Raw genomic sequence first — 15,254 nt, 5'->3', positions numbered from 1 at the left:
CAATTTATTAAGCCATTTATAGATTAACAATGAGTCATCGGGCAGTGATGCTGGCCTTTTGGAATCTACCATAACACCAAGGACTAATTGCTTTCGTATTCCCATGTATGAGCATATTTTTGGGGGGTAGGGGGGAAAGCAGCATCTGATTGACTGACTTTCCCATAAAGTAGAAGAATGCATTGTGTTAGAAGGTGCATTTATTTGGTTTTCTAATTTTCTATTTTCTATCGATGCAGTTTGGGAATGTGTATTTTGTTTTTTAGTTTGCCTCTCTACATTTAATGACTCCAAGTTTCCACATGATTTGCTCCTGATTTTTAGGAGCAACTGGTGTAGAACGGAGTATCTTAGAAATCGGAATTCTCGTCAGTTAGAACAGTTTCACTTTAGAACAGTTTCACTTTGGAACAGAATTTTTTTTTTCAAAAGGGGGCGGTGTCCGGCCACTTATGCCTGATTTCAAAGTTTCGTGAGTGAAAACTTACTCCAAAATAACTTAGAATGGAGTAAGTGAAGATTTTTGTAAGCTCGAAAAAACCTTGTCTACACTTTAGAAAATCAGGCGTAGGTTACAAATCAGGCGTAGGGGAGGGTGGGGGGGGGGGTTTAAAGGGAAGTTTACAAACATTAAACACTTCAGTTTTACAAAAAAAGAGCCATCATCAATAATAAATGATAAATACATCAATAAATCAACCAATAAATCAATCAAAAAAAATTAATAAGATAATTTTTTTTAAATCAATAAAATAGGAGGAGCCTTATTCACGCAGCCCCAGTGAGGCCATTCGGCCAGGGCTAGGGGCTGCGTGCTTCAGCCCCTCCCACACAGTTTCGGGCGCCTGGAGCTACTGCACTTGCGCGCGCATGTGTAGAGGTCCCGGCACTGTTTTCAGCGCAGGGACCTGGCTCCGCCCCCTACAGCTCCTGCTGCGCTGCGCCGAGGGCCAGAGGACCTGCAGGGAGGTGGAGAATATGGAGGTTTTTTGTGGCGCGAAAAACGGGCGTCCAGGTCGGGACTGCGCCGTTCTAGGCGCGGCTCGAAATTTGGGCCCATAGAGACTATTACCTATTAAGAGGTCCAGTTTGTACTATTTTTTTTCCCTGATTTTCATAAACTTTCAGCATAATACTGTGCCTTTGAAAGTATAGTGAGAACTTTTCCATTCCATGTTAGGAGTGTTCTAGTAAATTTAGTGAGGATTTTCAATTTCATTTATTGACTGAAAAAATGTTGGTTTATGAATATCTTGAATGCACTGTCTCAAAGGATAGTGGAAGCCGATTCAGTAGTAACTTTCAAAAGGGAACTGGATACATATTTGAAACGGAAAAAATTGCAAGGTTATGGGGAAAGAACAGGGGAGTGGGATTAATTGGATAGCTCTTTTAAGAGCACGATGGACAAATGGTGGCCTCCCGTGATGCAAGATTCTATGATTACAAAAAAGTTAGTTTATTAATAAGTATGGTACAGCCAATCTCTCTTATTTCATGATTATGATGCACAAACTGTCTAACATGGTTTTGTTGTCATTGTATACAGTTTCTTTAGAAGGAATGCTCCTTGAAATAATATTGCCCTATTTATTTCAGGTGATGCCTGATGTTGTTATGTTGCAGCGGCGAATGCCCCAAACTTTCCGCGACCCTATCACTGCTCCGCTGAGGAAACTCTCTGTAGATTTGATCAAAACATATAAACACATTAATGAGGTAAAGCTCAAAAATTTGAATGTGTTCAATTTTTGAACTATATTGATAAATTTCCTGTATGTGATGGAAGATTTTGAAATGTTTAGTTACTTGTCTGAGGTAATTTTATTTGTGATTTTAAATTCATCCTAAAATAACAATTTTCAGAGAATTTCTAATCACATTGGAAGGTGTTTACTGGTTTATTTTCTCAAGTGTGTCTATTTTAGACAATTGATTAGTTATTTTAAATTAGCAGTGCAGTATTACACCACCTAGGTTGTTCATCTCCTACTCATCTGCAAATCCAGCTGGTGGGTCTGCTACACTGACAGTATTTACCTCTGAACTGCTGGGTGTAGTAAGTTTTCCTGGAGCAGTTCAGATATTGGAAACAGGTGCTGGAAATAATCCTGCTTCTCACCAGCCTTTTGAAATTTTAAGAACTGTCCAGCCAGGGGATTTTGAAGGTGGGATGGGGATATGTCAAGCATTGTGATGGGAGGATGTCCTAGTCCACAATTTGACTGAATTGTTTCTCTGGTGGTTGGATTATTCCAATGGGAGTTTCAGATATTCTAGAGCAGAGCTGTTGCTTTCTACTCTGAAATAAACCAGATCATTTGGCATTTTTTAATTAGTGATTAGTGTTTGTGTTTTGGTGTTGGCTAAACAGTTAAATAACCTTAAAGCTATAAAGAATCTATAAATAAGTTTTATCTCTAAATAAATACAGACTAAGTTATGGCAGAGCAGGTTGTGTGTCAGGACTGCAGTTTAAGAATATTAGAAATGGGAGCAGGAGTCGGCCATATGGCTCTTGAGCCTGCTCCTTCATTCAATAAGATCATGGCTGATCTTCAACCTCAACTCCACTTTCCTGCCCGATCCCCATTTCCCTTGATTTCCTTAGTCCAAAAATCTATTTATCTTGGCCTTGGATATACTCAACAACTGAGCATCCACAGCTCTCTGGGTTAGAGAATTCCAAAGATTCACAACCCTCTGAGTGAAGAAATGTCTCCTCATCTGAGTTCTAAATGGCCAACCTCTTAACCTGAGACTGTTGCCCCTAGTTCTAGACTCTCCAGACAGAGGAAACAACCTCTCAGCATCTACCCTGTCAAGCCCCCTCAGAATCTTGCATGTCTCATTCTTCTAAACTCCAGAGAGTCTAGGCACATTCTACTCTGTCTCTCCTCATGGGATAACCCCCTCATCCCAGGAATCAATCTAGTGAACTTAATGTTACACCCTCTATAAGGCAAGTATATCCTTCCTTGGGTATGGTTGGTTATGGAGAGATTATAATTAAAATCAAATTCAATTTCTATATAGTTTCCTGTCAACTAGTCACAAACCAGTGTTAGCATTCTCGGAAGCATAAGAATAAACAAAAAATGCTATTCCTCCTTCAGAAGAAAACCATTATGGCTTTATTGTTTTACTTGATCTTTACTGCTATGAGCTACATACGGTTTTTAATGTGGCTTTGGTCATTTCTAAGTGCACAGGAGTAGTAGTTCATCTCTGGTTCTGTGGAAAAATAACATACATTTAAAATTTGTTTTAATAAAAAATGATTAAGTTGACTGCACCAGTGAATAGAAGCAACCTCAATGTTACAATGGCGGTACAAAGTTTCATGAAAGTATTGTGGTCTAATGTAAACAAAGAGGTTGAGAATGTAATTTTTAGATTACACGGAGGTAAAATGTACTTTTATGTTGGAACTACTTAACTACTGCATGATATTGATCGTGACAGATGAGAGTTGGGGTTATTAAAAATGTACCATGGAAATACTGTTCATATTGGCCTGTTGATTTTGAGACAATGGGATATTTACTGATGGGGCAGCCTTGCGTCTTGTCTCCTTCTCATAGTGGCAAGCTTGCATACATTGTCGAAGGAGTCCAACTAATTTTGTCTTGACGTGGGTTTATCAGCATATAGGCAGAGTGCATCTTCTTTTGCAACTGGCACCTGTACTTCAGACCATGTCTGTATATTTATTCAGACAGTGTCTGTATATTTATCTACACGTGCACAAACACTAGGAGACAATAGAAAACCCTTCAGAAAGCAGTTAACAGAAACCAGCTTAAATTTTCCATCAATATGTAATGCCTTCAGAGTTGTATATTCATGCTTCCTAAAGGGTCTGGAGCTAAAAGGACAAAAGACTAAACAGAAATGCCAGTCAAGATTTACATTTGAAAAATCCCTGCTCTTGCTACAATTTAATTTGAAAATTGTAGCAAATATTTCATAAATCATATCAAAAGGTTCAGATAGCATCACCAACTGAGATTTCTCTTAGTTTATAATTTAATTTGAACCCCTTGAACCCAATATTTTCTTGAACTCACTCCCACCATTCATTGTTTCCTCCAGTGGTTAGACGCAAATAAATTATGTTGCCATACACTTTCTTCAAAAAAAAATTGCCTGTGTATCAGATGTGAAAGCAAACTACCCAACATGGTATGGGAATAAACAAAGCACCTAGCCTTTTAACAAACCTAGTCATTGTTGGCTCTTCCTCTTCAACAAATGTATGCTTCGAGCTCGAATATAAACAGTATAAAGGCTATTTTATAAAGTGATTTTATTTTATGTATTTCAGGTGTACTATGCAAAAAAGAAAAGGCGGCACCAACAAGGTCAAGGGGATGATTCAAGTCATAAGAAGGAAAGAAAAGTCTATAATGATGGCTATGATGATGACAACTATGACTACATTGTGAAAAATGGGGAGAAGTGGATGGACCGTTATGAAATTGACTCCTTAATTGGGAAAGGGTCCTTTGGACAGGTGAACATTGATTTTATTGGTGAACTAATTGCCCTTTAGATTGAGTTTTCCATGGTGAGAAAATAAATTCAACCTGTGCCTGTTCAATTGATTAGGTTACAAATTGTATCCACTAGACATAGCTTGGCTCTTTTTCTCCTCGGTAATCATCCTGTTCCTGCTAGTTGTAATATTTTGTGCTGATCTTTGACATGACAATGAACAAGAGAATCCTTTTCCTTTTCAACCCTCAGCCTCTTATTTAAGCTGAACTGGTGATTAGGTTCTGTTCTGTTCTGATAACGGTGTGCTTCTTGTCGCTCATGTGACATCCGTGCCTTAAAAATATAAATATTTGTTGAAATGTTAACCAGCTGCTTTCTCCGATTCCAAACTTTCTAACTATTCCTACATTGAAGAACTATTTTATTGCATCAGGCTGCTACAATCCTTCTCTGGATAGAAATACCCAAGATAAATAAGTAACTAAAAACCAGGAAAACATTTTCATCTTCTGTGATCCTAACAGGATCCCCTCATGTCAATGGTTTGTGGTCCTTTCAGTCTCTAAATGATTCCAGTTTAAAACTTTGATGATCCTCCATTCCCCTCATAGTATTGTAAATGTAAATTGCCGTCATAGCATTCTCTGTCGACATTTAACGTCTGAGCCAGTTCCAGCTGCTCATGGTGTAGATTTAAAAACCGAAAATGCTGGAAATCTCAGCAGGTCAGGCAGCATCTGTGGAGAGAAACCGAGTTAACGTTTCGGGTCGATGACCCTTCGGCAGAACTGGCGAATGTTCGAAACGAACAAATTCTTACGGCGCACTGAAAGGGGGAGGGAGGAAAGAACAAAAGGGAAGGTCTGTAATAGGATAGAAGATGGGAGAGATTTGAGAGACAAAAGGGATGATGGGCTAATTTGAGATGGTAATAGCAAAAGTTAGAAAAAGATTACTTTAGGGTGTGAATGGCAGGATAATTATCAGCTGCCATGGGAAACGGAGAGAAAAAAATTACATCAGAGCAAAATGTGGACAGAGGTTATGGTCTGAAATTGTTGAACTCGATGTTGAGTCCAGAAGGCTGTAAAGTGCCTAAACGAAAGATGAGCTTCATTGGAGCAGTGCAGGAGTCTGAGGATGGAGATATCGGAGTGGAGTGGAGTGGAGTGACCTGGAAGTAGTATTTGGGACCCTGGACAGTGGGAAAGGAGGAGCTAAAAGGGCAGCTGTTGCATCTCCTGTGCTTACATGGGAAGGTGCCAAGGGGAGGGGGTGCTGGGAGTGACTGTGGAATGGACCAGGGTGTCGTGGAGGGAGGTTAGATGCTGCCTGACCCGCTGAGATTTCCAGCATTTTCTGTTTTTATTTCAGATTCCAGCATCTGCAGTATTTTGCTTTTGTATGATGTAGATTTAGTTACTCTTCTGTGCTTTTAACTGCCTAGATTTTGAAACACTTGGCAGATGCTGCCTTAGATATGGGGCATGAACCACAGAAGAAAATGGGGGTGTACGTTAGCGGAACGTCGCCCGAGCCTGCTCCACCAGTTAATAAGATCATGGCTGATCTGATCATGGACTCGGCTCCACTTCCTTGTCCGCTCCCGCCTGAGCACCACCTCCGTGGCGGGGGCCCGCCCGAGCACCACCCTTTCTAACATTCCGAAATCTGGAAATACCCAAACCTGGGCTCGTGTTTCTGGATTCATCACGTCAGAAAGACGATCGAAAGTTTGAAAGCCCGGAATCTGTTAACGGCCTCAGTCCCGAGGGTTCCGAATTCTCGGCGCTGCACCTGTATTAGAAAGGGTGGTGGAATCAGATTTCATAGAAACTTTTAAAAGGCAATTGGATATTCACTTGAAGAGGACTAATTTGCAGCATTATGGGGGAAAAAGCTGTGGTGTGGGACTAAATTGGACAAATCTTTCAGAGAGTCAGCACAGGCATGACTGGCTGAATGGCTGCCTGCTGTGATGTAAAATTCTATAATTTAAACCCGATTCTCTTCACTAGAGATTATATTACTGCAGAACATACATTGAAACTGCTAACTTCCAGTTTTCAGTGGGGACTTACTACAATAACTACGTAGGATGCCCAGATCTGTTGGGTCATTTGATCCAATGCATTTTTCAAGCTCCTTACCTGATGGCTGCAGTTTCCCTCTTTACCCAGTGTACACTGTCTGGTGATACATTACAAATCATATCACTAGCAATCCTCCTCCAGGTTTAGCCTCAACTTCCCACAGTAGCATTTCGAAAATGAAACCTTTTTTATACTTGGTCCAAAGTCCTCTGAAGCGCAATGTTTTGACAGGTGAAAGTTATGTGGATTTTGCATATTCATTATCTGCTCTATTCTCTGTTTCACTTCAGAATGTGAGACTGAGATATTAGAAACCATTTCAAACGGCTATATTGCCTATTTAAAAGTAATTTCATGATTTGAGTTATAAGTTCAGAAGCTTCATCTCTATTGAACAAAGGTGTCTGCTTTGTGCCCATCAGAAGCTTTTGATTATGTATTTTGTTGAACTAAGAGGAGCTCCTTTTTCCACTACTTTTCAGTGCTATAATAACTTCTGTGGGACTGCTAGCTCTTACTCGAACAGATGTGTTTGAAGTGACAAGTCAATAATACTCGTTTATATATTCTCGAGATAGGTATTTGGTTGATATCCACAAATCTCCAGAATTAATATTTGCTTACCTGTTCCATTTGAAAAAACAAGATGATTATTCTTTTTTCTAGTCACAAAGAGGCTTGTGGCAAAAAGCATGTTTCAGAAATAATCCACAAGCTATCATTATTCAGCCTTGCATGTACAATATAAAATCGAATGAGTCTTGTCAGGAAAAAAGTATTGATACCAGATTGAGTTTTGTTTCATTTGGAATTGTCTTGTGTTCAGTCAGATCATTATTGTGAAGTATAACATTTTCTGCAAACAAATTTCTCCAGGCAGTTTGTTAACCCTTCACTCTTGCTTTACTTGTAGGTTGTCAAAGCATATGACCGTGTGGAACAGGAGTGGGTAGCAATCAAGATCATAAAGAACAAGAAGGCATTCCTAAATCAGGCACAGATTGAGGTTCGGCTGCTTGAGCTGATGAACAAACATGACACTGAGATGAAGTACTATATAGGTAATGACAAACTATTTAGCTTTAAATTTACAGGCAGTTAGTCTGTTATGCATATTGTATACAGTATGGATAAATGCAATTCTAACATTTAGGTCCCTCTGCTTGATGTGTTACTCAATACAGCGTTTGTAGTTAATTCCAATACCAATTATAAATGCTAAGGTCATTTGAAAATTACTATTGAATTAAATTTTGTAATGACTTCACTCAACTTAGTTTCTTGTACTAATAATCTCGCACTACATAATGACATATTTTTACTTGTATCCATTCCATTTAATAATTTTACGTAGTCAATTTTAAAATTAGTGGCTTTTACTTGGCTCACCTTAAAAGATATTTACTTTCCAGTTAATATAAAGAAATTTTGTATGTACAAAGAATTGAGAACAGTAAAAACTGATTCATTTAATGCACATTAAAATGGTTCAAGTTGTGATTTCCAGCAAGTAGCTGGTAGGGTTTTCCAAAAGAAAGTAATGTAGTTTTCTGGAAGGTTGTGCGGCAGATCTCTTCATTCCAACTTCACATAGTCAGATATCAAATCCATTCTAAAGACATTTTTGAACAAATTGCTCCATTTAACAGATGTTCCTCTAAAACAACAATCCTTTTAGATTCTGGGTTACTTTTGCAAAGCTGGTATTCTAGAAACTATCCATCATACTTCCTTTTAATCCTATGAATGAGTTATTTAAATATCGATATGGTTGGACTTTGGAAGTGACTGAAGATGCAGTTAATCCAGAGCAGCCATTCTTTACGTAGTCACGTCAATCTTTTCACTTTCTGCATTTGACTGCCTGGAAACAGCTTCAAAGATTTTTTTTCTGCCAATCAAAAACAACTTTTTGGATGCATGGTCGGAGCCAGATGGAAGAAGGAAATTTGCCCCTTTTTGCTGAATTTGGTAGATTTGATTAGATTGAATAAGATGAAAGTGAAGTTAAAGTAATCAAGATAAGTAAAAAAGAGAATTAAAGAAATAATGGAACAAGCAGAAGTGTTCAATTTTTTGAACTTTATGGCAGTATAATAAAGCATTTGAGTAGTTTTATGACAATATTGTTTACTTCAGTCTCATAGTCCAACAGTGTAGGACTAAAACTGAATTGATACTTAAATACCTTTTTGACATGCAGCTCTGGCTGCCTGTTAGATAAAAGTCTTTATTAAATCTATGCTTTCATAAATAAATGTGCCAGAACTTTTAGTTTTCTACCAAATTTAATAGGTGACCGTGTCTCATTAAACTATGGTATCCCGTTGAAAAGAGGCATGCTGGACAACCTTTGCTTAAAAAATCATATCTCCATGCTGCTATGAAAGTAAAATACATTGTAATGCAGTATATTGCAAAGAACACCTGATTTTTATGAGATGAATGTGTGGGGAAACATTTCCATATGTATTGTAGAACTCAGTTTTTGAAGCAGTTTGTCAAAGCTGATCTCTAGCCGTATTATGTACTTTTGAAGGCTGGCAGACGTTAGGTTTCAGTGAACTTCAGCAAACAATTGTTCAGGTTCACAGCACGAGTCAGGTTTTTGTTTTGTGACGTGTTTCTTTTCAGTTTTAGTGAAATGTCATTAACAGTCCAATCCATTTGTAATTGTTTTAAATGCTTTTCGAAGCTATCTGAGTTGTGCACATTTATCGGAATATTTTGTGATGGTTCCTTTTCTAACTTGCATTGTTTTTGAACTTCATAATTAACATGCTGTCTGGATGTTTCTGAATATAGGAGCAAATTGGAGGAAAAAAATTCCATCACTATTATCACATTTAAAGTATTTGATCAACACAATAACTCAGTGTATTAATCTGAATGTGGAAATGTCTACCGTGGAAACATGGAGAAATAGTAAAATAAAAAGAAAGTGCTGGAAGTCCTCTGGTCAGGCAGTATCTGAGGACAGAGAAACAATTGACATTTCAGGTCGACGACCTTTCATCAGGAGAAATAGTGCACTTGTTAACTTTAATAAGCCATATCTTGTCCAAATTGTACAAGTGTATGCAGCATGCGTGTAGTAGCTACTGACTGGCAATGATTGGATACATCGTTATTTTGTTTTGTAATAGTTGCATGAGCAAAATGCTTAAATATACATTTTATTCCCTCCTCTACAGTTCATCTGAAGCGACACTTTATGTTTCGAAACCACCTCTGCCTTGTCTTTGAGATGCTGTCCTACAACCTGTATGACCTGCTGCGCAACACCAATTTCCGTGGCGTTTCCTTGAATCTTACACGGAAATTTGCGCAGCAGATGTGCACTGCTCTGCTCTTCCTTGCTACACCAGAGCTCAGCATTATCCATTGCGACCTAAAACCTGAAAACATCTTGTTGTGTAATCCCAAACGGAGTGCTATCAAAATCGTTGACTTTGGTAGCTCCTGTCAACTTGGTCAGAGGGTGTGTATTACTACTTTATAGCTTTTGTATGACTTTGCTGCTCCTGAGATTAGTTTGAATTTGGGGCACACTTGCGTTTTAATGAAATGGGCCATTGCTGGATTTTGAAAAGTAAATATTGATGCCATGGTACCCAGAAGAAACTGATTTATTTATTTTGACCTAATCGCGAATTGGTCTTTTTATAGGTGAAACTGCTATTTTATTTTAAAAAAACGCATGCTTGGAAAATACAGCAAGAAAGAATATGTTTTTTGAAAGTAGTTGCATATCTGCGAAGAGTTGCGTGCCACTCCTTTTGTGTTCTTACATAGGTTGTGTAAAATAATACTTCAATCTCCCTCTTGCCCAAAGAACATGGCATCAATTTTTCTGCCTTTTAGCTTGTGTATAAGCATATGGTTTTTGTAAACAAACCATACAAGGGGAGGAGTTTGAATTATTTGCCTCCCATCCAGATGTCACTTTACACAAGAACGGTTTCTTCAACATCACTGCTAGATACACAAGTGATTCTAGTAATGTTATTGTTTTTACAATTCTCAGTCAAAAACTTGCATTTATATGGTGCCCATTATGCATCAAGTCTCAAGCCACTTTACAATAGGAGTTGGAGGAAAGGGCTATGGTGGTCACCAAGCAGAGTGATAGCGAGATTACGATTGGAAACCAAGGGCACAGTAAAAGTGCAGTTTTGAGGAAGTTTTTAAAAAGTTAGAAGGAAGTATTTTGGCGGGCAAGAAAATAGTAATTGCCATTGATGGAGCAGAGGAGGCGAGGGGAAGTCTGGTGTTGGAGGATTGAAGAGTGTACACAAGTATGTAAGGCAGGTGGAATCACTAAGAAAGGGAGAATAGTTTTGAAAATGAAGGTGAAAATTATTAAGTTAATATGCTGAAAGGGAGTCCATGAACCTGGAGAGGATAGATATGGTAATGTGGCGCTTAGTTTGGGTCAGTATGCTAGCTCTAGTGTTTTGGATGAGTTAAAACTTGTGGAAAAAGGACATAGAAGTTGAACCTTGGGGTTCTAATGGCTTTAATAGAACAGGAGAGATGGGGCACAGGTGAAAATGGTTTTGGTTGCACTGGAGATGTAGGTGAGAAAGTTGAGGTAGAGCAGGATGCCATGGTGTACTGTACTTCCTAACTCAGTTTGCGATGGCAGCTGGGGGTGGTTGATGGCTCATGTCAGTATCTCAGCTCCTCTGGCCCAAAGAACATGGCTTCAATTTTGCTGCCTTTTTAGTTAGGGGAATTTGTGGCTCATTCAGGTTTTGATATCAGGCAATTTGTGTGGCAACAATCTTTGGGTCAGTGGAGGAGGGAGATAAGTAGAATTAGAAGTCAAACACAACAACTTGTATTTAAATAGCACCTTTAATGTAATAAAACGTCCTGGGTGCTTCACAGGAGTATTGACAAAAAATCATAAATGTGGAAGCTGACTTTGCTTCCAGATAATACTGCCACGGGGAAATTATGTAGAGAACTAAGAGTAGGGGGCCAAGGATGGACTAGTGGTGTACAGCAGAGTTACCTGTGTAATCAGAGGAGGAGAAACTATTGACCTCAATAACGTCCGAGTTCAGTTAAAAGCAGGACCAGGGGAGGGCAGCGCTCTGGAGGTAGACTGGAGAGGATCGACATTAGAGGAGGGTGGAGGGGGAAACTATTGAATGTGGCCAGAGATCAAGGAGGATCCAAAAAGATAGGGAATGAGGGTTCCAGTCACACAAGATGTTGTTTGTGATTTTAGCCAGTGCAATCTTAATACTGTGGGTGAGACAAGCCAAATTGGAAGGATTTGAATCCAGAGTGGAGGAAGAGGTGTGAGCACAATTGCAAGCCACAACATATACAACCGGAGCAGAAGGGAATGTTTGAGATAAACCAGTGATTGGAAGGGTTTAAGATTGGTTTCGAGAGAAGCGATGACCGTGGTTTTGAAGAAGGTGGAAGCCTGTCATTGGGTATGGGGAATCGACTGAGCAGGCTTTGTGGATGAGCCAAGTAAGCTCAGTGGAAGATGGGGAAAAACTGCAAATAATGGAGAGGCGAGAGCATGGTTAGCTTGGAGTGCAGATGAGGGAGCTGAAAGTTTAGGATAGTTGGGGGCATTGGCGTAATCAGATGACAGCAGCTACAGTGTGGTTGGTCTTGATTCTGGACTATTTTAAATTATATCTTTTGCTAGAAATGTAAACTTTGATTTTTGTGCTAATTTTTTATCTTTTTAATCAAGAAAAACAATTCTAAAGATATTTAGAATATATTTGTATTTTATTCAGTGAGAGAATTCCCATTATTAAAATCTGCAAGTTAGAGAATAAAATACTTTTTCCTAGTCACCCTGGTGCTATAGCATTGTCTTAAATATTGTTCACAAATATTAGATTTTTGAGGTCGTTATGATTACCTCAGTGTAAATACAAAGTCTGAGGACAATTTTGTGTGTAGAAAAAGGTTGAAATGCTGTCAGCTTAAATGCTTCTACGAACCTTATGTACTAGGTTGAAGTTTACTGGATTAAAAATGGACTTTTACTGAGTTTTGAAGTTATGATTATAAAGTGACACAGATCAGTGACAAAAAATAGACACTGCAAATTATGAATTTACCTCGAGTAGATGTGAAAATTTGTTCCTATGATCCATTTTAAAAGAGGGAACTTGATTTAAACGATGCTCAATTTTGAGATTGTACTATAAATATTGAATAAGAAGTTGTATGTAGTTTTGACAGTGTATTCTTAAGTGCTAGGTGTCAAGTAATGAATTGTAATAATACTTTCAGCAGTTCCAGTATTAACCATTGTATCTTTATATTGTAGATATACCAATATATTCAGAGCCGTTTTTATCGTTCACCGGAGGTGCTGCTGGGAATGCCCTATGACCTAGCTATTGACATGTGGTCATTAGGTTGTATTCTGGTGGAGATGCACACCGGAGAGCCACTCTTCAGTGGAGCTAATGAGGTAGGAACATGGTTTAAAACAAAATTGTAGCACGGAACCGAAACAGTTAGTCATACTACTGGAAAGGCATGTTCTGTGGTGTGAAAGGTTGAGAAAATCCAGATGCACTATCTTTAAATCTGTAAAATACAGTGGATTTTTCTTGAAAGTGTCATTCTTTGATAGATGTACAAAGTGCTATTGCTTCCTTGCTGCTAATCAACTGTGCAGTGACCTTGCAGTATATCATAAACTTGCATGACTGTTCAGATTTAATGAGCAGAAGTGATAAAATAATTACTAAAATAAAAGATCCACTTACAAGTACTTTTCACTTCAGCATATTTCAAAGGTACTCGTTGAAGGCTAGAACCTTGCACTTAAGCAGAAATGTTGGGTATTTGCTGTTTAGCTGTTGAATGTGTTTTGAAAAATTTTAACTTGACTTTCCATTATAAATGAGTCCGATAACTGTGACTGAAAGGGCAGAAAATTAAAATACACAATTTTGTGCAAATAAAACTTAAAATGTTATATTTGTATTGATTTGTGAGCTGACAAGAAATGGACATTTTTATTCTGTAATGAGACTGATAGTAAATGGGACAACTCTGCAAAGTTGGACATTGCACGGGTGTTGAAATTGGGCTTTGTGTTTCGGTGTACTTGGATGTTGTTGCTAGTATGCAAAATAGATCTTTTTTTGCTTAGTTTTTGTAGAATTTCAGTTTTTTTCACTCAACACGTAACCAGTTTAAGTTGAAAGGCTTGCCCACGTATTCATGTGCAACTAAAATTGTGAGAATGTTATATATTTGGTTAGAAGTTTGTAAAAATGTGCTCACTTTTGGGACATTAACCTGTATTTAATTTTGTTTGGCAAAATGTTGACTGAATAAAACTATGCAGAGCATTAGTTATGCTAAGCGTTAACTGTGTGCAATTCCACTTCAGCTTAATATTTAGAAATGAAGACAAGGCTCCAAAGATTAATTTAGCATTGACACTGGTGTGTGCTCAGACTATTATGCACTTTCTACTGAAGTTCATAATTGAGCTTATTTTTTCCCTGTCAAGCGAAGACACATTGCCTTAACTAAATCCACTAAATGTAAGCTATGACTTTTTATTATGAGAGGATCTCTGTAGCTTGCTCAACTGTGACCTGATTTGTTTCTTGACATTACCATTTCTATTCTCTACATCTCTCCTTAGGTGGACCAGATGAATAAAATTGTAGAAGTTCTGGGAGTCCCCCCATCTCACATTTTGGATCAGGCTCCCAAAGCACGGAAATTCTTTGAGAAGTTGCCTGATGCCTCGTGGACAGTGAAGAAGACCAAAGATGGCAAGAGGGTGAATATCAAGAGTAACATAAAAAAAATTGGAAACACAGTAAGGATTTGAACTTATTTGAAATATAATTAATTATATGTGGTGGGTGTGGTTACTGTCGTTTAGAATGTTTCTACATGTAGCCTGCATCCTTTAAATTGAAGGGTGCAGTGATCTGAATTGTTAACTTCATGACCACCTTTAATGACACTCCCAGAATTGGTTAACATAAGGTCTAGAAAGTTTGGTTAATGCTCGTGTTTAAACTTGTATATTTATAAATTTGTCATAGTAAAGTGAACATGATTTTGTATCCATTGCAGATGGATAGTGGACCTGATTAGTTAGCAACAAAGATATTTTATATAATATTTTGACAGCTATTAATTCTTAGCTTCAGACATAACCACAAATTTTATTAACTTGGATGTTAAACCATATGCTAAAGATTATAATCCTGGCAGCAGACTAAAATGCACACTTCAATAAAATTTAGAGACCTATTGAGAATTGTAAGGAAGATTTTCCTCTCTACTTCAGCGATGGCAATGTGACAGACTTACCACTGGGTGCCTGCCCATTTTATTGCCCAATGTGAGATGCCTTTCTGTGTAAGTGCCCACCCAAGTATTTAAATTAGGCGATAATAGCGGCGTGATGTTGTATGTCACTTTTTTTGCCACTGTCGCCTTAGCAACGCTAATGTTAGTAATGCTGGCATACAGGAGGTGTCTGGTGTTGGTAGAGGAGGTAATGCATGCAACAAATGTAAATGGTAATAGTGTTTATAGTGAGTGCATGCGCAACTGATGGTATGAGATCTGAAATTGGAAATCTAGTTTGAAAAATGGTACTGGTCTTTGTCACTGCTGGAGATGTTTAACTCC

General features: G+C 38.2%; 1 protein-coding gene across 4 annotated transcripts in view; it reads left to right on the top strand.

Moving 5' to 3' along the window:
- The window catches only part of LOC139276216 (dual specificity tyrosine-phosphorylation-regulated kinase 1A), an 86,806-nt gene that overhangs the window by 62,504 nt on the left and 9,048 nt on the right, over positions 1–15,254 (top strand). For 3 of the 4 annotated variants that reach the window (XM_070893858.1, XM_070893859.1, XM_070893861.1), the window contains 6 exons: positions 1,600–1,719; positions 4,328–4,516; positions 7,507–7,654; positions 9,788–10,074; positions 12,907–13,053; positions 14,248–14,427. In XM_070893858.1, coding sequence (XP_070749959.1) covers positions 1,600–1,719; positions 4,328–4,516; positions 7,507–7,654; positions 9,788–10,074; positions 12,907–13,053; positions 14,248–14,427 — 1,071 coding nt within the window. The remainder of the gene's footprint in view (positions 1–1,599; positions 1,720–4,327; positions 4,517–7,506; positions 7,655–9,787; positions 10,075–12,906; positions 13,054–14,247; positions 14,428–15,254) is intronic. The other variant, XM_070893860.1, reaches the window with a different exon arrangement.

This window comes from Pristiophorus japonicus, chromosome 11, assembly GCF_044704955.1.
Source record: "Pristiophorus japonicus isolate sPriJap1 chromosome 11, sPriJap1.hap1, whole genome shotgun sequence".
NCBI lineage: Eukaryota > Metazoa > Chordata > Chondrichthyes > Pristiophoridae > Pristiophorus > Pristiophorus japonicus.
Note: the sequence above shows the minus strand (reverse complement) of the source record. Positions and strands in the feature narration are given on the sequence as shown.